The sequence below is a fragment of the Bombina bombina genome, chromosome 5 (genome assembly GCF_027579735.1).
Source record: "Bombina bombina isolate aBomBom1 chromosome 5, aBomBom1.pri, whole genome shotgun sequence".
NCBI classification, from domain to species: domain Eukaryota; kingdom Metazoa; phylum Chordata; class Amphibia; order Anura; family Bombinatoridae; genus Bombina; species Bombina bombina.
Window position 1 is genome coordinate 615,685,468 of NC_069503.1, and position 26,277 is coordinate 615,711,744.

The following is a 26,277-nucleotide window of genomic DNA, read 5'->3' on the forward strand; positions in this document are numbered from 1 at the left end:
TTATAATTATTAACCCCTAATCTGCCGCTCCGGACACCGCCACCACCTACATTATATGTATTAACCCCTAATTTGCTGCCCCCAACATCGTAGTCATCGGATGAAGACGATGCTCTGGGTCGGATGTCTTGAAGATGGACCCGCTCTGCGCCGGATAGATGAAGATAGAAGATGCCATCTGGATGAAGACTTCTGCCCATCTGGAGGACCACTTCGCCCGGCTTGGATGAAGACTTCTCCCGGCTTCGTTGAGGACTTCGGCCCGGCTTGGATGAAGACTTCTCCCGGTAAGTCGATCTTCAGGGAGTTAGTGTTAGGTTTTTTTAAGGGTGTATTGGGTGGGTTTTATTCTTAGGTTAGGGACTTTTGGCTGCAATAGAGCTAACTGCCCTTTTAAGGGCAATGCCCATCCAAATGCCCTTTTCAGGGAAATGGGGAGCTTAGGTTTTTTTAGATAGTATTTTATTTGGGGGGTTGGTTGTGTGGGTGGTGGGTTTTACTGTTGGGGGGTTGTTTCTTTGTATTTTTTTTTTTTACAGGTAAAAGAGCTGATTGCTTTGGGGCAATGCCCCGCAAAAGGCCCTTTTAAGGGCTATTGGTAGTTTAGTTTAGGCTAGGTTTTTTTTTTTATTTTGGGGGGCTTTTTTATTTTAATAGGGCTATTAGATTAGGTGTAATTAGTTTAAATATCTGTAATTTGTTCAATATTTTCTGTAATTTAGTGGGGGGGGTTGTACTTTAGCTAATTTAATTTAGGTAATTGTATTTAATTTAGTTAATTTATTTAATTATAGTGTAGTGTTAGGTGTTAGTGTAACTTAGGTTAGGTTTTATTTTACAGGTACTTTTGAATTTATTTTAGCTAGGTAGTTATTAAATAGTTAATAACTATTTAATAACTATTCTACCTAGTTAAAATAAATACAAACTTGCCTGTTATATTGTAGCTATCTTAGGGTATATTTTACAGGTAAGTATTTAGTTTTAAATAGGAATAATTTAGTTAGTTATAGTAATATTTATTTAGATGTATTTAAATTATATTTAAGTTAGGGGGTGTTAGGGTTAGGGTTAGACTTAGGTTTAGGTGTTAATAACTTTAATATAGTGGCGGCGACGTTGGGGGTGGCAGATTAGGGGTTAATAAATAGTAGGTAGGTTGCGGCGACATTGGGGCGGCAGATTAGGAGTTAATAAATAGTATGTAGGTGTCGGCGATGTTGGGGGGCAGCAGATTAGGGGTTAATACATATAATGTAGGTGGTGGCGGTGTCCGGAGCGGCAGATTAGCGGTTAATAATATTATTATAGTGTTTGCGATGCAGGAGGGCCTCGGTTTAGGGGTTAATAGGTAGTTTATGGGTGTTAGTGTACTTTTTAGCACTTTAGTGAAGAGTTTTATGTTACGGCGTTGTACCAAAAAACTCATAACTACTGACTTTTAAATGCGTTATTAATTTCAATAATAAAAGTTGCAAATTACAACTAGAACAAAAGAAAAAACATAAAATATTCAGATTATTATCAAATAATACATTTTTTGCAATGTAATCATCCCATGTAGCTTTCATTTGAGTATATGTGTATTCTGTCTTATATTCTATATATGCATATTCCTCTCAATGTAATATTTGGTGTAGTGTCTGCAGCTATTGCGCCATGGTAGGTGAGTCCCTTTATTTCCATTTTTTTTTCTAGGAGTAGTTTAATACTGTTACTAGCAATGAAAATAATTTTCTTTTTATATGTTTGTATTTTGTTAGGAAGGATATTAAATAACCAGATGCGTGGTTCAGGGGGATTGGGATTTCTAGCATTTTGGATGTTTCCTTAAATGTCACAAATTGTTGGGCACATCCACCACATATGAGACATTTTTCCTGATGGGGCCCCACATCTCCAGCATTTGTCACTTGCTGACTTATTTATGTATTCTGGCAGGGGTATAATACCACCTCTGAATTATCTTTATGTTCATTTCTATTAAACGTCTGGATGATGAAATCTTTGATATATTGGTAAAAATTATACTTGTTTCCTTTGTTGATATGTCGTTCCATCTATCTATATAGTATGGGGTATAACCATGTGATGGAGTCTGTAGTAAGGCATATGTTAGTGATAGAGTCTTTTTATGAGGTGACAAAGCCTTGCAGAGCAATTCGAATGTGGTCACTAGTCTTACTAGGTTGTTTCTATCTGGGTGTTTTGTGATTTATGATTGGCATTGATATAGTGGGAACCATTGCTTAAATATATTTAATCCATTATTTTCTAGCTCTTATGAGTTGTAAAACGTATTCTCATTTCCTAGTTGATATACTAATAAGGTTCTTTGCGTTTGTTTAATGGATTTACCAATGTGGCTGAGTCCTGGGGGCCTATTTATTAATGTGCGAGCAGACATGATCTGATATTGCGGATCATGTTCGCTGCACATTGATAAATGCCGACAGCATACGCTCCTGGCATTTATCATTGCACCAGCAGTTCTGGTGAACTGCTGGTGCAATACCGCCCCCTGCAGATTTGCGGCCAATCGGCCGCTAGCAGTGGGTGTCAATCAACCTGATTGTATTTGATCGGGTTGATTTCTGTCCGCCACCTCAGAGCAGGCGGACAGGTTATGGAGCAGCGGTCTTTAGACCGCTGCTTCATAACTTCTGTTTCCGGGAGCCTGAAGGCTTGCCAGAAACACAGGGCATCAAGCTCCATATAAATATGCCCCCTGGTGTGAATTCCTTGTTATCTGTTAGTGGTGTCAATGGGGAATTTCTTGAGGATATGTTAGGGTATGCTATTAATATTTTGTCCCATATATAAACTGTCTCTAGAATGATTGAGTCTTTTGTAAAATCCAGAGTTGTCTGTTTCCTCCCTTGCCAACAGTAAATCCCTAAATGTGAAGTGTTGGTTATGTCATGTTCTAATGCCATCCATGCTTTTGTTTGGAAGTTTGTGAATCAATCTATAATACGCTGTAAAAATATTGCTTGTCTATATTTTGCTATATTTGGGACTCACAATCCCCCATGTTTTAACAATGTGCACATTAATTGTCTATTAATTCTGCCAGGTCTGTTGTTTCATACAAAAGCAAATAGTTTTGTTTGTAGAGAGGTAATAAAGTGTGTGGGAAGTGGTATTGGTAGGGTTTGTAGAATGTATAATAATCTTGGGAGAATATTAATTTTTAGGACTGTGATTCTCCGAAGCCAAGATATTTTTTTTGAGCGCCAAGCAGATAAATCCGCTATGATCATCTGTTGATTGGTATTGTAGTTAAGTTTAAATATCTCCGTAGTTGTTGGTGCTAAATAAATACCTAAGTATTTTTGGGTCTTTTTCTGTTTTTTGAATGGACATAAGTTATTTATTATTTGAATATAACTGTCTTCACAGTTTATGGCAAGCATCTCTGACTTTGTCTTGTTAATAAGGAAATTGGAAACTCTATGGAATTTGTCTAGTTCTGCGCATAAGGTAGGTATAGAGGATATGGGATCTGTGAGGAAAAACAGGATGTCATCTGCGTATAAAAGGATTTTATGGGTATTGTTCGCTATTGTGATGCCTTTAATTTTATTTTGATCCCTTATCGTAGTGGCTAATGCTTCCACTACACAGGCAAAAAGTAGAGGTGTCAGTGGACAACCCTGTCTAGTACCGTTGGTTATATTAAAGGGTTGTGACAAGTGACCATTAACTCTAACCTTAGCAGAAGGAAAATTAAATAAGGCCATGGGTTTTGAAATTAATGTTTTGCTTAATTGAAATTTTTGTAGCATAGCCTTGAGGAAGTCACAACAGACAGTCAAATGCTTTTTCCGCGTCTGTCGATACTATGGCCAAGGGGATCTGTTTATGACGAGTATATTCAATTAAGGCGTAAAGCTCTTACAGTATTATCTTTAGCCTCTCTGGATTGGATAAACCTACTTGATCAATTTTAATAAGCTGTGGGAGTACCTGATTGAGTCTATTGGCTAGAATTTTAGTGTATATTTTAAAACCTGTATTTAATAGTGATATAGGACTAAAGTTTTCAACTTTATCTGGGGGTATGCCTGGCTTCTGCAGGACAATGATATGAGCAGAGGTGTAACTAGAAACCACAGGGCCCAGGTGCAAGAATCTAAGAAGGGCTCCCACCCCCCCTACCCCACCCCAAAAAATGGTGAATTTGATACATATCTTTTTTTTTTTTTTACATTTAACACAGAAAAAAACGTGAATCAGATTACATGTCTGAAAAAGGAGGTACCATGTGCCCACAGTCTGTGAAATGGTCTGACCCCCTATTATTGTACATAGTGACACTGTTTAACCCACCAGTACTGTATAAAGTGAGTTAGTGTCTGTAATCTGCCATTGAGATGGCTGGCCTGACCCTACCCACCCCAGTACTTTATAAAGTGACCACAGTAGTTAATGAGATATGGTCCAGCCCCCCCCCGTACTGTATATTAGAGTTGCCACCCGTCCCTTAAAATACAGAACACTTATAAGTTACACATGCTGCAGGGTGTGCAAGGAGGAATATGAATAGTGCTGTCCAGAAACACAATACATGTTCCTCCTTGCACATCCTGCAGCATGTGTAACTCATAAGTGTCCAGGAAAACATGGCTGAGGTGGCAACCCTAACTGTATATTTTGGTACTGTATAGTGACACTGTTTACCCCCTGCCCCCCATGCTGTAGTAACAAGGTCTGTTATTTGCTGGTTCCACAAACATACACACACACACATACATGCATAAATACACACACAGTCACATACTGTACATACATACACACATAGACACACACATAAACACCAATGGGTAAAACAGAAACACTAACCCCTGTAGTCAGAGACAGAGACACTAGTGAAGCATCACATCACACTCACATGATATCAGTGCAGGCAGTGGCAGGTCAACATTTTTTATTGAAAAAATATATTTTTTTTTAAGCTGGGCCCCCACCCTCAGGGGCCCAGTTGCAATTGCGACCTCTGCAACCCCTATAGTTTCGCCCCTGGATATAAGCTTCTAGAGTGGTATTTAGAAATGGATTCTCTTCAGTGATTGAATTAAACAAGTCAATTTATAAGTCTTTTTATTTTTTATAATAAATGTTAGAATAGCCATCCGGTTCTGGGGCTTTCCTAAGAGGAAGGTCTTTGATGACATTTTTGAGTTCCTCATAACTAATAGGCCTATTCAGGAGTTCTGTTTGTCCTAATTTAAGTGATGGGAAGAACAGCTTCTCTAAAAATTCCTGAATAAAGTTTACTCTTAGTTTTAGAGTTGTCTGATAGGTTCCCTAGAGGAGTTTAAGTTATACAATTGTTCATAATATAATCTGAATGCTTCAGCTATTTTATCTGTTGTATAGAGGTCCTTTCCTTTTTTAGTTTTTATGTGCAATACGTAAGCTTTGTTAATTTTTCGTTTGAGTTTTCTAGCATAAAGGGAGCTGCTTTTGTTATTTCCCTCAAAATACACTTGACCTAATCTTGTTGCATATTGCTTACACTCTTTATCTATGATGTTTTGCATTGTTGTTCTGCAGTCCTCTATGGATTTCAGTAGGATTTTATCATTCAGGTTGAATTTGTGTTGGTATTCTAGGTTAGCTAAATTAGAAATTTGTTCTTGTTTTGTTTGGTGTGCCTTCATACTAATTAACTCTCCCCTAATAACAGCCTTATGGGCTTTCCATAATGACCGATTGTCTAGGGCTGAATCTTGATTCAATAAGAAATACTCTGAGATAGCTTTTTCTATACGAAATGTGTGTACAGGATTATTTAACACTTTTTCATTAAGTCTCCAGATGTAGGTAGGAGAGCACATTTGTGGCCAATGCATTGAGCATCCAACCATTGAATGGTCTGACCAAGTTCTTGGAAAGATAGTAAGATCTGTTACTCCAGCCATGCTAGCCACATCCATCATTATGTAATCTATATGGGAATAATGAGCGTGGGGGTATGAGTAGAAGGTTTAGTTTCTTGCTTCTGGGTGTTTAACTCTCCATGGGTCATGAATAGTTGGATCTTATAGGCTTTGTTTTACATTATTAATTGTTTTGTGTGGGACTGATGATGTGTGGTTAGAGTTATCCAAGTGTGGATTAAGAGTAAGATTAAAATCCCCGCAGACAATTAGAGTACCCTTGGATACCTCCAACAACAGGTTTGATAAATGTTTGAAAAACACGTCCTGTCGGGTATTTAGAGCATATACACACACCAGTGTTGCTAGTGTGTTATATAATTTCCCTATGATAATTAAATATCTCCCTGTCTTGTCTTTGTGTTTATTTATCAACTGAAAGGGTATATTTAGTTTATTATAATCCTAACACCATTTGTTTTAATTGAGTTAGAAGCATAATGTGATTCTCCAAATTTATATGTGAAAGTTTTGGGTTCTCTACCTCATACAAAATGGGTCTCCTGAAGTAATATGATGTCTCCTTTCTTATCATTAAGCTCTTTTAGGACTACACTTCTCTTGTCTGGACTATTAAGGCATTAGCTGTAAGTACTGTTAGTTTAGATTGCCTTTGCGTTGTCATATTAAAGAGGAATATTTTGTTGCATACCTATAATAGTACATGGAGTGTGGATGACAGTTGAACATTTTGCATGAACATTGTAAATATTGATATTTGTATTTTTCATACCCTGATACGTAACAATAACAGTAGTATATGACATTGTAAACCATATAACACAAAATTGCATTAACACTGAATAATGCAAACATTCTACCATTGGCATATGTTATCATAGTTGGAGTAATTATCAAGGGGGGATTTGCTGGGTGATTCTTCTCACATTAGTGAAAGTATCATGCAGAGCGGGGGGGGTATCTTGCACTATGGGTTATCTGTATTGTGGTGCAGATTGTAAACATGAAAATTAGTGCAACAATAGTACTAAGTACTATATTTCAACCTGTTAAAGATATAAATAACATGGGAATCAATAAGAACAACATTTCTTAAAACGTATTGCAAACATGAAGGTAAGTAGAGTTCAGCATAGTTTAATGTTATGAGGATAACTTTCTCCTCAGAATCCCTTCCTGCTAAATGCAGATTAGTCCTGAACAAAACCAATAAGAACCATCTCACCCTCTGGTAGTACAATCAATACTTTATCCGGGATAATTCTTCTCTGCAGCTGTGGATTGCGTTTGCTTGCCTTTTCTTTTTTTAGGGGTGACTTTGGTCCAGGCCTGTCTCTGGCCTGCGAGATATTGGGAAGCTGAATTAGGAACATAGGTTCTTGAGTTGTCTTCCGCTGGGGTTGGATCATATAAAAGGAAATGTTCAGAAATTGAGATAATGCTTCCAGGTCTAAAGGAGATATATAGGTAAAGGACTTTCCTTCATTTTGGATATGTAAGCTGAATGGGATGCCCCATTTGTATCTTATGGAGGACTTTAGTTATGAAATGGACTTCCTTTTCTTCAAAATACGAAATTTGTTTCAGTTGTCTTGCTTGTTGCCAGATCATTTCTTTATTAGAGAACCTCAAGAAATGTATAATAATGTCTCTGAGAGGTGCATTCAGTGGAGGTGGAGGTCTCAAAGCTCTGTGTGCTCTATCCAATTCCATATCAGGAGCTTATGGATTATTTTATAGGTGTTTAAACAGGCCCTGAAGATAATTGGGAATATCCAAATTTAGGATAGTTTCAGGGGCCCCTCTTATTCTCAAATTATTTTGGCGTCCCCTGTTATCCAAATCTTCCAGTTTCTCGTTAAGCACGTACATGTGTGCATCTTGCTCGGTGGCGTGGGATGATAGGGATTCCAGTAGGCCGTTCATGTTATTGTGAGAATCTTCCATAGATTCTATTCTATACCCTATTTCTTTTATATCCTTTTTCATGGTTGCTAGTTCAGATGTAATTAGCATTTTCAAGCCGTCAAAATCAGCCTTGGTGGGTAAATCAGCAATATCTGATTTCAATTGATCAGCGTAATCAGTGGAGATGGCTACTGAAGGTGTAGTAGTAGCATGTCCCATCGAGTTAAGTTCTGTTTCAGGAGGTTTAGTTTCTTGTGGTTGAAAGAAATTAGTAACTGAAACTGGTGTGTTAGTTTGGTTTTTCGACGACTTGTCATGTTTGTTCATTTTCTTAGAAGCCATTATTATATAATGCGATATATAAGCAATATCTACTACTGATTATGAGGGTGACAAGCACTATGTGGTGATATCTTTAACAGTAGAGTTATGTACTGTATGAGGGTAATGGTTTGAGATATATTTAGTTGGTGTTATCTTCCCTTAGACTCACTGCTTATCTAAGTGATCAGGTAGAAGATAGGGTATGTGCAGTCCCAAAGGTTTTACTCTTGAGATCAGAAAGTCCCCTTATGTATAGGGTTATATCAGTGCATCATTAACACTGGAACTCTAGTTTAGGGATATCACAATATTGAGGTATTAAACCTCTAAGCTCTGCTCTCGAAGCGTGTGATCTCTCTGCCCTTTTACATGCTGTCAGGGCTTGGGCCTAGTTGGCGCCGCTGCAGTTCCATGCAAATTACGCTATATTCCACCCTGCTCTCTTGATCCGTCAGCTGGTTAGATATCTGCAGTTCCTGCAAGTATCCTATGCTGTTAGGTCCCCACAGGACCCAAAAATAATATCTCCAACTGTAGTTATCTTTGTGAGTATCGCCGATCCCGCTCAGGGCTTCAGCTACTTGCGGCCAATTCCAGCACGGCCTCGCTTCGCCCCCACAAAAATGCCTTTTATATAATTAAATTAGTAAGTAAAAGCCATACGCCTAGATTTAGAGTTTTGCGGCCAAAGGGGTGCGTTAGCTACGCGTGCTTTTTTCTGGCCGCACCTTTTAAATACAGCTGGTATTTAGAGTTCACAGAAGGGCTGCGTTAGGCTCCAAAAAATGAGCGTATAGCATATTTACTGCAACTCTCAATACCAGCGGTGCTTACGGACGCAGCCAGCTTCAAAAACGTGCTCGTGCACGATTCCCCCATAGGAAACAATGGGGCAGTTTGAGCTGAAAAAAAAACTAACACCTGCAAAAAAGCAGCGTTCAGCTCCTAACGCAGCCCCATTGTTTCCTATGGGGAAACACTTCCTAAGTCTGCACCTAACACCCTAACATGTACCCCGAGTCTAAACACCCCTAACCTTACACTTATTAACCCCTATTCTGCCACCGCCTCTATCGCTGACCCCTGCATTTTATTATTAACCCCTAATCTGCCGCTCCGTACACCGCCGCAACCTACGTTATCCCTATGTACCCCTAATCTGCTGCCCCTAACACCGCCGACCCCTATATTATATTTATTAACCCCTAATCTGCCCCCACAACGTCGCCGCCAGCTACCTACAATAATTAACCCCTAATCTGCCGACCGCACCTCACTGATACTATAATAAAGTTATTAACCCCTAATCCGCCTCACTCCCGCCTCAATAACCCTATAAGAAATAGTATTAACCCCTAATCTGCCCTCCCTAACATCGCCGACACCTAACTTCAATTATTAACCCCTAATCTGCCGACCGGATCTCGCCGCTACTCTAATAAATGGATTAACCCCTAAAGCTAAGTCTAACCCTAACACTAACACCCCCCTAAGTTAAATATAATTTAAATCTAACGAAATAAATTAACTCTTATTAAATAAATTATTCCTATTTAAAGCTAAATACTTACCTGTAAAATAAACCCTAATATAGCTACAATATAACGAATAATTATATTGTAGCTATTTTAGGATTAATATTTATTTTACAGGCAACTTTGTATTTATTTTAACCAGGTACAATAGCTATTAAATAGTTAAGAACTATTTAATAGCTAAAATAGTTAAAATAATTACAAAATGACCTGTAAAATAAATCCTAACCTAAGTTACAATTAAACCTAACACTACACTATCAATAAATTAATTAAATACAATACCTACAAATAACTACAATTAAATAAACTAACTAAAGTACAAAAAATAAAAAAGAACTAAGTTACAAAAAATAAAAAAATATTTACAAACATTAGAAAAATATTACAAGAATTTTAAACTAATTACACCTACTCTAAGCCCCCTAATAAAATAACAAAGACCCCCAAAATAAAAAAAGGCCCTATCCTATTCTAAATTTAAAAAGTTCAAAGCTCTTTTACCTTACCAGCCCTGAAAAAGGCCATTTGCGGGGCATGCCCCAAATAATTCAGCTCTTTTGCCTGTAAAAAAAACATACAAACCCCCCCCCCCAACATTACAACCCACCACCCACATACCCCTAATCTAACCCAACCCCCCCTTAAATAAACCTAACACTAAGCCCCTGAAGATCTTCCTACCTTATCTTCACCATGCCAGGTTCACCGATCCGTCCTCCGAAGTCTTGATCCAAGCCTCCGAAGTCTTCATCCAAGCCCAAGCGGGGGCTGGCGATCCATAATCCGGCTGAAGTCTTCTATCAAGCGGCGGCTGAAGAGGTCCAGAAGAGGCTCCAAAGTCTTCATCCTATCCGGGAAGAAGAGGAGATCCGGACCGGCAACCATCTTGATCCAAGCAGCATCTTCTATCTTCATCCGATGACGAACGGCTCCATCTTGAAGACCTCCGACGCGGATCCATCCTCTTCTTCCGACGTCCAACTGAAGAATGAAGATGGCGTCCCTCGGAATTCGAGGGACGCCATCTTGGATGACGTCCCTTAAAGGAACCTTCATTCTTCAGTTGGACGTCGGAAGAAGAGGATGGATCTGCGTCGGAGGTCTTCAAGATGGAGCCGTTCGTCATCGGATGAAGATAGAAGATACCGCTTGGATCAAGGTGGTTGCCGGTCCGGATCTCCTCTTCTTCCCGGATAGGATGAAGACTTTGGAGCCTCTTCTGGACCTCTTCAGCCGCCGCTTGATAGAAGACTTCAGCCGGATTATGGATCGCCAGCCCCTGCTTGGGCTTGGATGAAGACTTCGGAGGCTTGGATTAAGACTTCGGATGACGGATCGGTGAACCTGGCATGGTGAAGATAAGGTAGGAAGATCTTCAGGGGCTTAGTGTTAGGTTTATTTAAGGGGGGTTTGGGTTAGATTAGGGGTATGTGGGTGGTGGGTTGTAATGTTGGGGGGGGTATTGTATGTTTTTTTTACAGGCAAAAGAGCTGAATTATTTGGGGCATGCCCCGCAAATGGCCCTTTTAAGGGCTGGTAAGGTAAAAAAGCTTTGAACTTTTTTAATTTAGTATAGGGTAGGGCATTTTTTTATTTTGGGGGTCTTTGTTATTTTATAAGGGGGCTTAGAGTAGGTGTAATTAGTTTAAAATTGTTGTAATATTTTTCTAATGTTTGTAAATATTTTTTTTATTTTTTGTAACTTAGTTCTTTTTTATTTTTTGTACTTTAGTTAGTTTATTTCATTGTAGTTATTTGTAGGTATTGTATTTCATTAATTTATTGATAGTGTAGTGTTAGGTTTAATTGTAGATAATTGTAGGTATTGTATTTAATTAATTTATTGGTAGTGTAATGTTAGGTTTAATTGTAACTTAGGTTAGGATTTATTTTACAGGTAATTTTGTAATTATTTTAACTAGGTAGCTATTAAATAGTAAATAACTATTTAATAGCTATTGTACCTGGTTAAAATAAATACAAAGTTGCCTGTAAAATAAATATTAATCCTAAACTAGCTACAATATAATTATAATTTATATTGTGGCTATATTAGGGTTTATTTTACAGGTAAGTATTTATCTTTAAATAGAAATAATTTATTTAATAAGAGTTAATTTATTTCGTTAGATTTAAATTATATTTAACTTAGGGGGGTGTTAGTGTTAGGGTTAGACTTATCTTTAGGGGTTAATACATTTATTATAGTAGCGGTGTGGTCCGGTCGGCAGATTAGGGGTTAATAATTGTAGGTAGGTGGAGGCGACGTTGGGTGCGGCAGATTAGGGGTTAATAAATATAATATAGGGGTCGGCTGTGTTAGGGGCAGCAGATTAGGGGTACATAGGTATAATGTAGGTTGCGGCGGTGTACGGAGTGGCAGATTAGGGGTTAAAAAAATATGCAGGTGTCAGCGATAGCGGGGGCAGCAGATTAGGGGTTAATAAATATAATATAGGTGTCGGCGGTATTAGGGGCAGCAGATTAGAGGTACATAGGGATAACGTAGGTGGCGGCGGTTTGCGGTCGGCAGATTAGGGGTTAAAAAATTTCATAGAGTGGCGGCGATGTAGGGGGGCCTCGGTTTAGGGGTGCATAGGTAGTTTATGGGTGTTAGTGTACTTTAGAGCACAGTAGTTAAGAGCTTTATGAACCGGCGTTAGCCCAGAAAGCTCTTAACTACTGACTTTTTTCTGCGGCTGGAGTTTTGTCGTTAGCTTTCTATCGCTCACTTCAGCCAAGACTCTAAATACCGGCGTTAGAAAGATCCCATTGAAAAGATAGGATACGCAATTGGCGTAGGTTGGATCTGCGGTATGGAAAAGTCGCGGCTGCAAAGTGAGCGTTAGACCCTTTCCTGACTGACTCTAAATACCGGCGGTATCCCAAAACCAGCGTTAGGAGCCTCTAATGCTGGTTTTGACGGCTAACGCCAAACTCTACATCTAGGCCATAGTAAATTGTCCCCATTAAAAATAAAGTAAAATAATTTCACTCAAATCAAATTGCCGTAATAACAATTTTCAAACAAAATTAAATGTTTTAAAAATTAAGAATGAATGCTTTGTCTGTAACAAATTTGTTGTCCATTAACATCTATACTTATCATATAATTACATTGTTTGCTTACCGATGCCTCACATAGTCGAAGAAAGTCAACACTTAGATATGCCTTAATGCCATCAATTGCTCCAGGAAGAGTGACACCACGAAGAAGCAGTGCAGTGAGGACCACGTAAGGCATAGTGGCTGTAATCCACACAACCTGAAACATGACAAAACAGTAACCTGTGATTGAGAAGAAGGTCAATAACTTATTCAATATAACAGTTTTCTTTTCTTCTGAAGGCAACCGATTTCTTTGTTAAAGGGACAGTCTACTCCAGAATTTTTATTGTTTAAAAAGATAGATAATCTCTTTATTACCCATTCCCCATTTTTGCATAATCAACATTGTTATATTAATACACTTTTTACCTCTGTGATTACCTTGTACCTAAGCCTCTGCAGACTGCCCCTTATCAAAGTTCTTTTGACAGACTTGCATTTTAGCCAATAAGTGCTGACTCTTAAACAACTCCACTGGAGTGAGCACAATGTTATCTATATGACACACATGAATTAACAGTCTCTAACTGTGAAAAACTGTCAAAATACAGATAAGAGACAGTTCAACGGCTTAGAAATTAGCTTATGAGCCTACCTAGGTTTAGATTTCCACAAAGAATACAAAGAGGGCAAAGCAAATATGATGATAAAAGAATATTGGAAAGTTGTTTAAAATTGCATGCCCTATCTGAATCATGAAAATTAAATTTTGTCTAGACTGTCCCTTTAAAGTGAATTTCTCTAAGTAAGTGAAGTTTGAGCACTAATGGAGATTTAAATTGTTTGTTGCATAGGGGGGTTGTAAAGTTTAAACTTTATATTTACAGTGGGGCAAAAAAGTATTTAGTCAGCCACCAATTGTGCAAGTTCTCCCACTTAAGAAGATGGGAGAGGCCTGTAATTTTCATCATAGGTATACCTCAACTATGAGAGACAAAATGTGGAAACAAATCCAGACAATCACATTGTCTGATTTGGAAAGAATTTATTTGCAAATTATGGTGGAAAATAAGTATTTGGTCAATATCAAAAGTTCATCTCAATACTTTGTTATATATCCTTTGTTGGCAATGACAGAGGTCAAACGTTTTCTTTAAATCTTCTCAAGGTTGTCACACACTGTTGCTGATATGTTGGCCCATTCCTGCATGCAGATCTCCTCTAGAGCAGTAATGTTTTGGGGCTGTCGCTGGGCAACATGGACTTTCAACTCCCTCCAAAGGTTTTCTATGGGGTTGAGATCTGGAGACTGGCTAGGCCACTCCAGGACCTTGAAATGCTTCTTACGAAGCCACTCCTTCGTTGCCCGGGCTGTGTGTTTGGGATCATTGTCATGCTGAAAGACCCAGCAACGTTTCATCTTCAATGCCCTTGCTGATGGAAGGAGGTTTGCACTCAAAATCTCACGATACATGGCCCCATTCATTCTTTCATGTACACGGATCAGTCGTCCTGTTCCCTTTGCAGAGAAACAGCCCCAAAGCATGATGTTGCCACCCCCATGCTTCACAGTAGGTATGGTGTTCTTTGGTTGCAACTCAGCATTCTCTCTCCTCCAAACACGATGAGTTGTGTTTCTACCAAACAGTTCTACTTTGGTTTCATCTGGCCATATGACATTCTCCCAATCCACTTCTGGATCATCCAAATGCTCTCTAGCATACTTCAGACGGGCCCGGGCATGTACTGGCTTAAGCAGGGGGACACGTCTGGCACTGCAGGATCTGAGTCCCTGGCAGCGTAGTGTGTTACTGATAGTAGCCTTTGTTACGTTGGTCCCAGATCTCTGCAGGTCATTCACTAGGTCCCCCGTGTGGTTCTGGGATGTTTGCTCACCGTTCTTGTGATTATTTTGACCCCACGGGGTGAGATCTTGCGTGGAGCCCCAGATTGAGGGAGATTATCAGTGGTCTTCTATGTCTTCCATTTTCTAATTATTGCTCCCACAGTTGATTTCTTCACACCAAGCTGCTTGCCTATTGCAGATTCAGTCTTCCCAGTCTGGTGCAGGTCTGCAATTTTGTTTCTGGTGTCCTTCGACAGCTCTTTGGTCTTCACCATAGTGGAGTTTGGAGTGTGACTGTTTGAGGTTGTGGACAGGTGTTTTTTATACTGATAACAAGTTCAAACAGGTGCCATTAATACAGATAATGAGTGGAGGACAGAGGAGCCTCTTAAAGAAGAAGATACAGGTCTGTGAGAGCCAGAAATCTTGCTTGTTTGTAGGTGACCAAATACTTATTTTCCACCATAATATGCAAATAAAGTCTTTCCAAATCAGACAATGTTATTGTCTCTCATAGTTGAGGTATACCTATGATGAAAATTACAGGCCTCTCTTATCTTCTTAAGTGGGAGAACTTGCACAATTGGTGGCTGACTAAATACTTTTTTTGCCCCACTGTAACAATTTTATTTAAACTTGTTTTTTTCTCAACTGATTTCTGTTTGTGCTTTTGCTCTCACCTACCTTGTTTATTGTGTGTGGGTAATTAAGAGGAGGGATTATTTTCACCTGTGTGGGTCCAATGAAACACTATGAGCCAGATTATGAGTGGCGAGCTACATTTTGTTATCGCTAGTAGGCTAACTGCGCTCAACGTTAAATTAGATGGCCAGGTGTGCGCACATATTACAAGTTGAAAGTAAAATGTTAGCACAAGAGTGAAAGATCAGGTGTGCTAACTTCAGGACTTTGTATATCCTGACCACCCTAACGTCTTCTCCCCTTCTTCTATGGGGCGTGCTACTAAAATAAACCCTAACCCAACACTGCATTAGACCAACAGAGCTAAACATGAAGGTAGTTATAAATACTTTACATTCCAATGTTCTTTACAAAGAAGAAAATGCTCTTTTTATTTGCAAATAGATAATTCTGTAAATATCTAAATATTCTTTTTGTAAAATATATATCTATACCTATATAGCTATATGAATATATACAGGTATATAATGCTCTCAGCATTCAGCTTTTTTGAAGCTGGATTCCTTCTTGTGAAAGTGAACACACTTGAATCTGTGCAAATCCAGATCTTAGTGTAGCACTTTCACAAGAAGGAATCTGACTCCAAAGAGAGCTGAATGCCATAAGTGGTTGCCTTCTTCCTCATTCGGATCATCACAAAAGATCCAATTACAAATGCCTATAAGGGAGTTAGAGCAATAAAAGGTAAATATAAATGTTTTCAATTTATAAGTTTAAACTTTTATATGCATGTGTGAGAATCTCATTCAGTGCACAGCTTGCCATATATTTGCAACTTCAGGGATCATACCTCTGTGGCACGTGTGAGCATATTGTCTCTCTAGAAGCTCGTATTAGAGTACTGGAAGAATGAATTGCCACACTGAGTGATAAGGGGAGGTAGGAGTAAGCGGAAGAGACAGTCCAGTTCAGGTTCAGGTGTGGCAATGTTAGAGAGAACTGCTCTGCCTAACAATCAAATGAACAGTCACAGAAGAGGATCAGTCAAATCTGGGCCCAAGATAGATGTTGGTCTATAAGCATAGGTATTGTAATTTGTCATCCAGATCTCTTAAATAGAACAGTTTGCTGTCTTCCAGGGGCTCATGTTAGGCAAATTGTGGTGCGTATTGATACATTGTTGGATCAATCTGGGTCTGATCCAGCATTAATGGTGCAGCTTGGTACTAATGACAGAGTTAGGAGATGGAGTGTCCTATAAAATGACTTCAGGGAGTTAGGAAGCAAGCTTAAAGAATGCACCTAGGCTGTATTTTCTGAAATAGTACATTGTGCTAACCATAGACAGCTAGTGGCATTTAATACCTTGTTAAAAACATGGTGTAAAAATATGTGAATATTTTTAGCACTGAGCTGACTTTTCAGTTGCACAATTTGTACAGTAAGGGTGAACTGCACCTGAATAACATAGGTGCAAGTGAGTTGGGGGAGAGGATGTTAGCACATTTAGAGAAACTTTTCAATTAGGGAACATAATAGAACCGACAGATTAGAATATGATACATCTGAAATATCTCAAAGCATGGATCACAGAAGAGTATACTTAGAATATGTCACATTACAAACGTTTGAGGGAAGAGCAGCAAGTAGCAACAGAAAGCACAAGAAAGATAAATGTATGACAACAAATGCAAGAAGCTTGACTGGTAAAATAGGGGAAGCAGCAGAAGAAGAATATGATATTATTAGCATAATTGAAACCTGGCAGAATGATTCAAATAACTGGGCAGTTACTCAGAGGGCTATAGCTTATTTAGGGCTAGATTATGAGTGGAACGTTATTTATCACTCCTGCTCAAGAGTTAACTCTGCTAAAAGAAAGCTTTTGTGTGCATCAAATACAGTGTGCATTACAAGTTGAACGTAAAAAGTTGTATGTGTATATACCTATACCTGCATATATATTCCTGTAGATATATAGGTATAGATATGTATATTACATGAACAGTATCAGATATATATATTGAAATATGTATTTAATAATATAAAATTTATTATTCTCTATGTGAAGAATATAGGAATGGAAAAAAAGTTTATCACTGTTAAACCTTTGCAAAGGAACCGCTACAAGTAGCTGCACTGAACAGCTCATTGTAAGTCAATCAGTCTCTGTTTGCTAATATTCAAATTGGTCTCACCCTTCCCAGTGACACACCTCCCAAATATCCAACGTACGTTTCTCCGTTGTCACTGTTTTTTCAAAGATGGTAATTTTATCTTATTATTAAAGTTTTTTGGAATGAAACATTTTTATTACACAACATAACTATGAAATCTATTCATAATTATTAATAAACTCACTTTCCCTTTTTTTTTATTGAAGAAAATTTAATAAGTTTACAAACATATTTTCTTTCCTAACATATTCTCTCTTTAAATATAAAAAGAAAAAATAGAAAAAAAGAAACAAGAAAAGAGAGAAATTACACAATTCTCCATACATAAACAGAAATACATTTTAACTTATGCTTCATTTTCACCTTCACCTTCATTTTCAACTCACCTTCCCTGATGTCTTAACTCCTTTCCATAAACTGAAGTAAAGTAATACGATTACCCCAACAAGACAGACTGTTAGCTGCCAACGGGGCAAACCCAAGTCATTGATTCCTTGGCTTTCATGAAGATGTAGAACACCTCGTCTAAAAAAAAAATGGTGAAATTAATGTAAAAGTATCATTAGTATATTATTCATTATAATGGGAATCTCATTTTACAAATGGATGCCTAAATATTTTAACCAAAGAATCTTAATGCAAGCCAAAACATTTTCAGCGTGCCCAATATGTTTAATAGATAGCAGAGGGAACACTATTAGCGCTATATTACAAGTGGTGAGTTTCTTGAGCACAATCCAAAATAACCACTTTTAAGAGCTTTTAAAGACCTAAAGTAAACCATTATTTTTATTAATTATATAGTACAAAACTACATAAATAGCTTTTTCAGACCATCAGCTTAGTCTACCATTGGCTTAGAGCTCGAGCGATAGATGACATGAATTTGACTGAGCTCCCACATAGTAGTCTGTTATGTTAGGAATATAGGGCACCTGCTCTATCCAACATGCAGAAGTTAGCACACCTTAGACTATCGCTTAAACTACAAAAACATCTTGCTACACACCTTACACTACAACACAGTACACAGATCCCTGTAGAATGACCCTAAACATAATATCCCCCACGAAAGGGACACTCTGCTAATAAGACTGTACCCATGGGATCCTACCACCCAAATGTAGCTCTTTTTTCCTTGACTTTGGTTTCCTTATAGCCTTCCATTTCTGTGTAGCACAGAACTACATGAAGAACTCTTGGAGGCTATCAGCTTAGCCCACCATTAACTTAAAGGGAATTTAAACCCCACATTTGTATTTCATGATTTAGATATAGCATGTGATTTTAAATAACTTTCTAATTTACTTCTATCATCAATTTTTCTTCATTCTCTTGGGTTTTGTTTGTTGAAAAGCAGGGATGTATGGTTAATGTAATAATCCTGGCCAGGTTCACGTCAAACATACTGGACCCCATTTGAGCTGAATTTTTTTTATCTTACTCTCATCTGACCAAAAAATGTGCTCCTAGTATTCATCAGGCTTCTTTTTATGCTGTTTAGCAAAGTTTAATATTGCAGTTTTGTGCCGAAGAGCAAGCAAATTTTTTTTTCTTGGAAGCTGTCCATAGTGGTTGACATTATACGATGTCCTTCCCAAGTAGCGCACTGTCCATAGTGTAATTTTAGGAGGATGGACACTGTGGCTCTGATTAGTGGTACTATGGCTTTTTCTATACCTCCTGATTACTGCTGCATGTTTCAAGGTATTTGACTGGTTAAGACTCAAAGGTGTATATATATATATATATATATATATATATATATATATATATATATGTGTGTGTGTATGTATATGCATGTGTGCACATACATATTTTCACGTATAAACACATAAATACACACGTATACACATACATTGACTTATACAAACATGTTTACATACACAAATACACATATTTAGACATATATATATATATATACACACACCCTTGGAGCCCTTCCAAGTCAAACACCTTGACATATCTTTTTTATCACTTTAAATGCTTTTTTTTATTAATCATTACATTATATATATTTTTAAAAATGTATATATATGAGTGAAGTACTTTATTTTAATATTTTTTTTGAAGTGTGCTGTGAATTTTTTTTAACCTTTACACTTTACTTTAGGCCACAAGCTGCGCTAGAATATATTTTTTGGCTTGCGCTCAAGCACAACCTATAATTTTCAACTTGTAATACCAGCATTATTTAGCGTGGTTGTGATCTCCTTTGAGAGTAAAGTTTGCACTAGAGCAATGTCAGCCGCGCTAACCCATCTCTAGTAAATATGATTATACCATGGACTTGTAATATCAAGTTGTGCTCTAATGTTTGCGCTGTCCAATGATACAGCTTGTCGTGACCCTCACTATCATTAGCGGGCCAATTTTAATCTGGCTCATACATATTATTAATAAAATATAGTAAGGCCAAGTTGGACCAAATAAATAATGATATAGACCTTTTAAATATATGGATAAATGGAAAGAAGTGCAGCATATATAAAAGAACGTAAAGTTTAGAACCTAATTTAGAAATGAAGAAACTACAGAAATTAAATCTGGATATAGAAGATTACAAAAATAAAAAAAATATTTTGTTATAGAATACAAAATCCCTACAAATACTCCACAAATAATCAGGAGGAGACTAAACATAAGGAACCAATTAGGAATATGACCCATTGGGAACAAATAGGAAAAACAACAAGTAGCAGGGACAACATCAATGTCCTTAAACAGAACAATAGTTATCCCAGGGGAATATATAGTAATGGTAAGACAGGGCATAGGCAGGAGCCTAAATCCTATGGAAAAGATAAAAAATATTTGAAAGTATAATAAACAAATAACTAAAAATTATGACGTCTGTCTTGCCAATAGATTTGAAGAATTAGGACAAACCCTCCTTAGTAGAGGGAGAATATAGGGAGGAGCTCATCTGGCCCCCAACAAAGGGCAAGAACAAAACAATCTAGAGATCATCACAAAAATAACCATCTTCATAGGCATAGGACACCCAATAGCAGAGAGAACTCAGAGGAGACAGGAAGGGTGTATGAGAAAAGACAAGAAAAAAGAAAACCCCAGTATACACCTATAAAGGAGAAGCAAAAGACAAATAGACATTATAGAGAACTAGTCGATAAGCCTGCCCAGATGGCAGTCTAATGTACAGTACACTAACCTAACACCCCCTAACCTAAAAACCCCTAACCTAACAACCCCCTAACCTAACAACCCCTAACCTAACACCCCATTAAATAAGCCAAAATTACCTAAACTAATACATTTTAAAGTTACAGAAAATAAAAAAATCTAATTACCAAATTTAACAAAATTAAACCTAATCCCTATTAAAATAAAAACACCCCCTACTCTAATAATAAACTACTAGTAGCCCTTAAAAGGGCTTTTTGCAGGGCATTGCCCCAAGATAATCAGCTCTTTTTTACAAAAAATATACAAAGTCCCACCTAACATAAACCCCCCCACCCCCCAAAATAAAAGAACCTAACACTAAAAACCCTAAACTACCCATTGCCCTGAAAAGGGCATTTAGCTCTTTTTCTACCCATCCCTAATCTAAATAAAACAAATCCCCCCAAAAAACCCTTAAAAATCCTAAGTCTAACCCCCAGGTTGGTACTCACGGTTCCTGAAGTCTGGTGGAGAAGGTCCTGTTCCAGGCGGTGGAACCTCTTCTTCTTCCAGGAACATCCTGCATGGAGTGGAGCTGAAGATCGGTGACCCTGGAACTGAATACCGGTGACCGTAGAGCCATGGAGCGTGGAGGATCCTCTTCATACGATCTCCGCCGTACATTGAATAGTGAATTCAAGGTACGCAATTAAAGATGGCGTTTCTTGAATTCCTATTGGTTGATTTGATTCTTCCAATTCAAATCAGCCAATAGGATGAAAGCTACTCAAATCCTATTGGCAAGGGGATAACTAACGCTGATGCAAAGGTCGCCATTGCGACCAGGCCCAGCAGGTCTCCAAAACAGGGGGGCCCAACAAGGCAGGTGGTTGTTTTTTTTTTTTTTTTTTATTATTCATTTTTTATTTTTTAGGGGGCACTGCCGCACTAGGGCAGCCAGGCGCAGGCAGCAGCACATGCCAGTGATCATTGATGATGCCACAACTGTCAGTTTATTTATACTGTTGTGTGAATTGTCACTGCCTGCTTGCTGTCGCTTTGTCTGGAAGGCGGGTGCCGCGGTTGCTGCGGAATTTTGCATTTTGGCGTGCACTGATCTCTGACTTCTCTTCTCCCTCCTACTGACTGGCTGCACGCACGTGTATCTCAACAACTGTCTCGTGACTGCACATGCAGTGCAGCAGTCAGTAGCAGGGAGTCTGTCAACAGTGTGGCGTGGGGACGTCTGGGACCTGTCCTGGGTCCAGTCAGTGGGAGTCCCTCCCTTGCTAGCGCGGTAGCCTGTAGTCCGGCACAGCAGCAGTACTGTCACAGTCAGAGCCAGTGTGACAGTCCAGACTACTGAGGGGAACGGATTGGTGGAACTGTGGAAATCCGTTCAACCTCAGGTAAGCGTGACGCGGCGTCCGTATCCAATGGTCCAAAAAAATATTTTAAGTATTGTAAGACAGGTTTTGTATGAAATTAAATCAAGCTTCCAATATATACTGTATATATATCAATCCATTATAGCAGAGAGAAAGCATTTGAGGTGCTATGTCATATAATTAATAGGTCCCACTCACTTATTTCCAGTATTGTGGAACAATAATTTCAGCTCAGTCTCCTCAAGTCTCAACTGTTAGGACAGTACAAAGAAAAGCCTTTGTAAACAATTATATGTGCATCTGAATTACTAATGGAAAAAAATAAGGTGAGCTCATAAAATGTTGGACTTTGACTGCAATAATTTTGTTGACTTGACTGGTTAATTTTTTTCTGCATATCTCCTGTTAAAAAAACTTTTTGCCTTGATTTTTGTTTTCTTTGCCCCTAGTTTCTTTAATCTCAATAAATATAGGTTCTATAAACTTAGAACAGAAATGCAGAGGAGAAAGAAAAATCTAGGGCAGGCTAAAGAGATATTAACTGAATATGTGCCATTGCATCTATATCTTTGAGACTCTTTAGCAGCCTGCTGTACATTGTTGCTTGATAATTAATGTTTCACTTTCTGCATATACAAGTGTGTTAGTCTGTGCTTGTGTGTGTTAGTCTGTGCTTGTTTGTGTGTATGAGTCTGTGTGTGTGTATGAGTCTGTGTGTGTGTATGAGTCTGTGCTTGTGTGTATGAGTCTGTGTGTGTGTATATGAGCCTGTGTGTGTGTATATGAGCCTGTGTGTGTGTGTGAGCCTGTGTGTGTGAGCCTATGTGTGTGAGCCTATGTGTGTGAGCCTATGTGTGTGAGCCTGTGTGTGTGAGCCTGTGTGTGTGTGAGTGTATGAGTCTCTGTGTGTGTGTGCGTGTGTGAGAGTCTGTGTGTGTATGAATCTGTGTGTGTTTGTGTATGAGTTTGTGTGTGTTTGTGTATGAGTTTGTGTGTGTATGAGTCTGTATGTGTGTGTGTATGAGTCTGCGTGTGTGTGTATGACTCTGTGCGTGTGTGTATGAGTCTGTGCGTGTATGAGTGTATGAGTCTGTGCGTGTGTATGAGTGTGTGTGTGTGTGTATGAGTCTTGTGTGTGTGTGCAATATACTTTTATTATTTATTTTGTCCCCTTTTCCTGTAATTCTAGTTTGAAATCATGAACATTTCAGTTCCTGTTAAAAAAAAATTGTTGATATGGTTGAAATAAAATTATTTATCAAGTCTTTGCAAAATGTAATAAAGTGGCACTATATTTTTTATAGGATGTTTAGAGTAATTTCAATATTAAATATAGGCAAGTAGATAAAGTGAAAGTCACTAGTGTAAAGTTCCACTGAAAATGTAATGATTTTTTTTTGGGGGGGGCCCTTCATGTATTCTTGCACCGGGGCCCTGAGGTTTCTAGTTACGCCTCTGCCTATTGGCTATTTAAATTAGCCAATAGGATGAGAGCAAGTGAAATTGTATTGGCTATTCAAATCAGCCAATAGAATTTCACTTGCCCTCATGCTATTGGGGTGTGGGAGGGGTTAATGTTAGGTGGGACTTTGTATATTTTTTGTAAAAGAGCTGATTATCTTGGGGCAATGCCCTGCAAAAAGCCCTTTTAAGGGCTACTGGTAGTTTATTATTAGAGTAGGGGGTGTTTTTATTTGGGGGGGGTCTTTTTTATTTTAATAGGGAATAGGTTTAATTTTGTTAAATTTGTTGTTTTTTTTTTTTTTTTTAATACTTGATGCGGGCGGTTAGTTTTTTTTAAAAAAATACTTTAATGTGGGCAATTAGGTGTTGCTTTTGTAATGCTCCGTTTGCCTTCCCTGCATCCCGGTGGATTCCGAAAATATTTTTGTCCTCACGCTGCCAACATTCCATTGAGGATTTGTGCGCAACTGCCGACGGCGACGGACATTACAAACGCAATTATAGTATAGATGTAGAGGAAGGAGGACAATTAGAAAAAGGAAACAGAAAAAGAAAGAAGTAGAAAACTGTAGAAAATAAATCTTCAACTTGTCCAGTCGAACATTTAATGATACTGAACTCAGTTTACTTAGTAAAGGATTCAAACTTGCACATAAACTACATATAGCTTTGAACTTTTTTTATATCTGACCAAAGGTATATTTGTAAATTAAGAGAGATACTATGCCAAGAATGATCATCATGAAGAGATAGGTACTTCTAACTTGACAACTTTGAAACTTTGGTAGCTTTAAAAAGCCTAGAAAGAGAAAATGGCTTAGCGTAAATATACACACAACAAGTAGCAGAGGACAACAGTCATGACAGTAATACTTTAGATTAAGTAGATCTTAGTATGTATGATGAAGATCAGATTGTCCACAGTAAATCCACTTTTTTTTCTGTAGACAATCAGAGTGAATATATACTGTACACATCATTAATAAATTGGTATGCAAGTAATTTGGAGAACCTCTCTAACAATATGAGAAAGTTACATGGCAGGTCAGATAACCTTACAATTAATTAAATAAAGATAATATGTAATTGAGAATGGCGCTAGTAAAAGCTAAAAAGTGTTAAAAACTAGGAGACCAAATATAATAATTATCTATTGAATACGCTTTAATTGTATATACTTGAGCTAAACTTTAACTAATTTTGCATAAAAAATAATAATATAAATATAAATATACCACTGTTTATAAATGGATAGACTAAAGTAAATCAAATCCTGAAATAATTGTTATTTAAATATTGGATGGAAATATAGATTGAGGATTGATAGATATATTCTGTTCACATAATTTTCAAAAGGAATTTAATTACAATCACAAGTTTTTAAAATACAGTCATAAAATAAAAATATAAAATTGATAGCTATATATCTAAACAGGTAAAATATTTAAGAAGTAAATCAGAGGATAAAAATCATATGTTTACGAGAGAGCCCAGGTAAATGTTTTGGTCTTTTCTGGTATAATATCAAAGTCCACAAATTATATAAAGGAGTGTGGTCTGTATACCGAAGCAGCAAACTTGTTATATTGCTGAAAAAATAACTCTTGGCAACAAAATTGTTTCAATCCGTTCATAGAGTACCAAAGTTCAGTTGATATAGTAACAAAGTTCCCAAATAGATATAAAAAATCAGGTCTGTTTAACAGAGCGGCAATCTTGCTAATATGCTTTTAAGAAAGCTCTTGGTGATAAAATTGTTTCATTAGGTTCTTTTAATTTTTAGAAACATATGTTCTTTAAAAGTCTTTTCTGTTTTTTAGCCGATAATGAATTTACTTTGTGCTTAGAAATGTTTTGCAGTGAATATGAATAGCACCTTTTGAGGTGTATCTGACCCGCTATGTAGGTGGTCTTACCTCCTTCTTTATGCGTTAACCCCGCTTTGTGGGTGGTCTTACCTCTTATCAAGTGCGGTTGGAATCACAAGGCTTACCAGTCTCCTAAGCCTCGGTAAAGGTAGCGGTGCAGTAATTCGGTTTTCTTCAACTTGCGCAAGTTCTCCTATAAACCAATGGCTTTTTCACCTGCTCTTAGTACTCCGGTGTACGCAGGTGTAGATCTGTTTCAGGTCCGTCGATATCCCTGCACTTAGTACTCCTTGTACGCAGGCGACAGACAGGCAACAAATTTCTTTCAGCTCCGACCAGTGAAATAGTGAACCTTTTCTTGGAATGTATTCCACAGTCTGGGTTATCAAAGGGATTCCTTGCAATACAACTTTTTGTCACAGTTTCTACGCGTTTCACCCGCGTTCCGGGTTTTTTCAAGATACTGTGATTACTCTGCTCTCTAATTCAAATAATGCCGCCTTCCATCTGATTGGTCCTGACTTTGGTAATGTCACTGGGCTCTCTTAGAATGGCCTCATCAAACTATTTTATTGAAAACATGGGCTCTCTCATTTTTTTAAAACATTCCTTACTAAGAACAATAGTTCTTTAACTTAATCCCAAATGATAAAAATAAAAGAAAAAGAAGGAGAAAATGTATCTTTATTAAACAACTGGGTAATGGTGTTATACACGGGATTTAGAAAATTCGGAACTTGGCACAAACCTTGTGCTCTTTAAGAGATACATAGACGACTTAGTGTTCATATGGAAGGGGAGTGAAGAATCTCTGAAGGAGTTTCTTCTGTCAATGAATAATAATGACAGAGGAATCAGCTTCACCCATCACTATAGTCAAAAACATATAGTCTTTTTAGACTTAGAGATAAAAGTAGAATTAAATAAAATCCAGACTAGCACACATTTCAAACCGGTTGATTCAAATAACCTTATTCACGCCTCTAGTTGTCACCTTAACAAATGGAAGGAGAATATCCCAGTAGGACAATGCCTCAGAATA

At 37.8% G+C, this 26,277-nt stretch overlaps 1 protein-coding gene across 1 annotated transcript in view; it reads right to left on the reverse strand.

The window, feature by feature from the left end:
* The window catches only part of SLC6A3 (solute carrier family 6 member 3), a 297,995-nt gene that overhangs the window by 138,099 nt on the left and 133,619 nt on the right, over nt 1-26,277 (reverse strand). Inside the window, exons 4-5 of the mRNA XM_053715819.1 lie at nt 17,776-17,914; nt 12,807-12,941 (exon numbers count right to left, since the gene is read on the reverse strand). Of these exons, the coding sequence (XP_053571794.1) occupies nt 12,807-12,941; nt 17,776-17,914 (274 nt within the window). The remainder of the gene's footprint in view (nt 1-12,806; nt 12,942-17,775; nt 17,915-26,277) is intronic.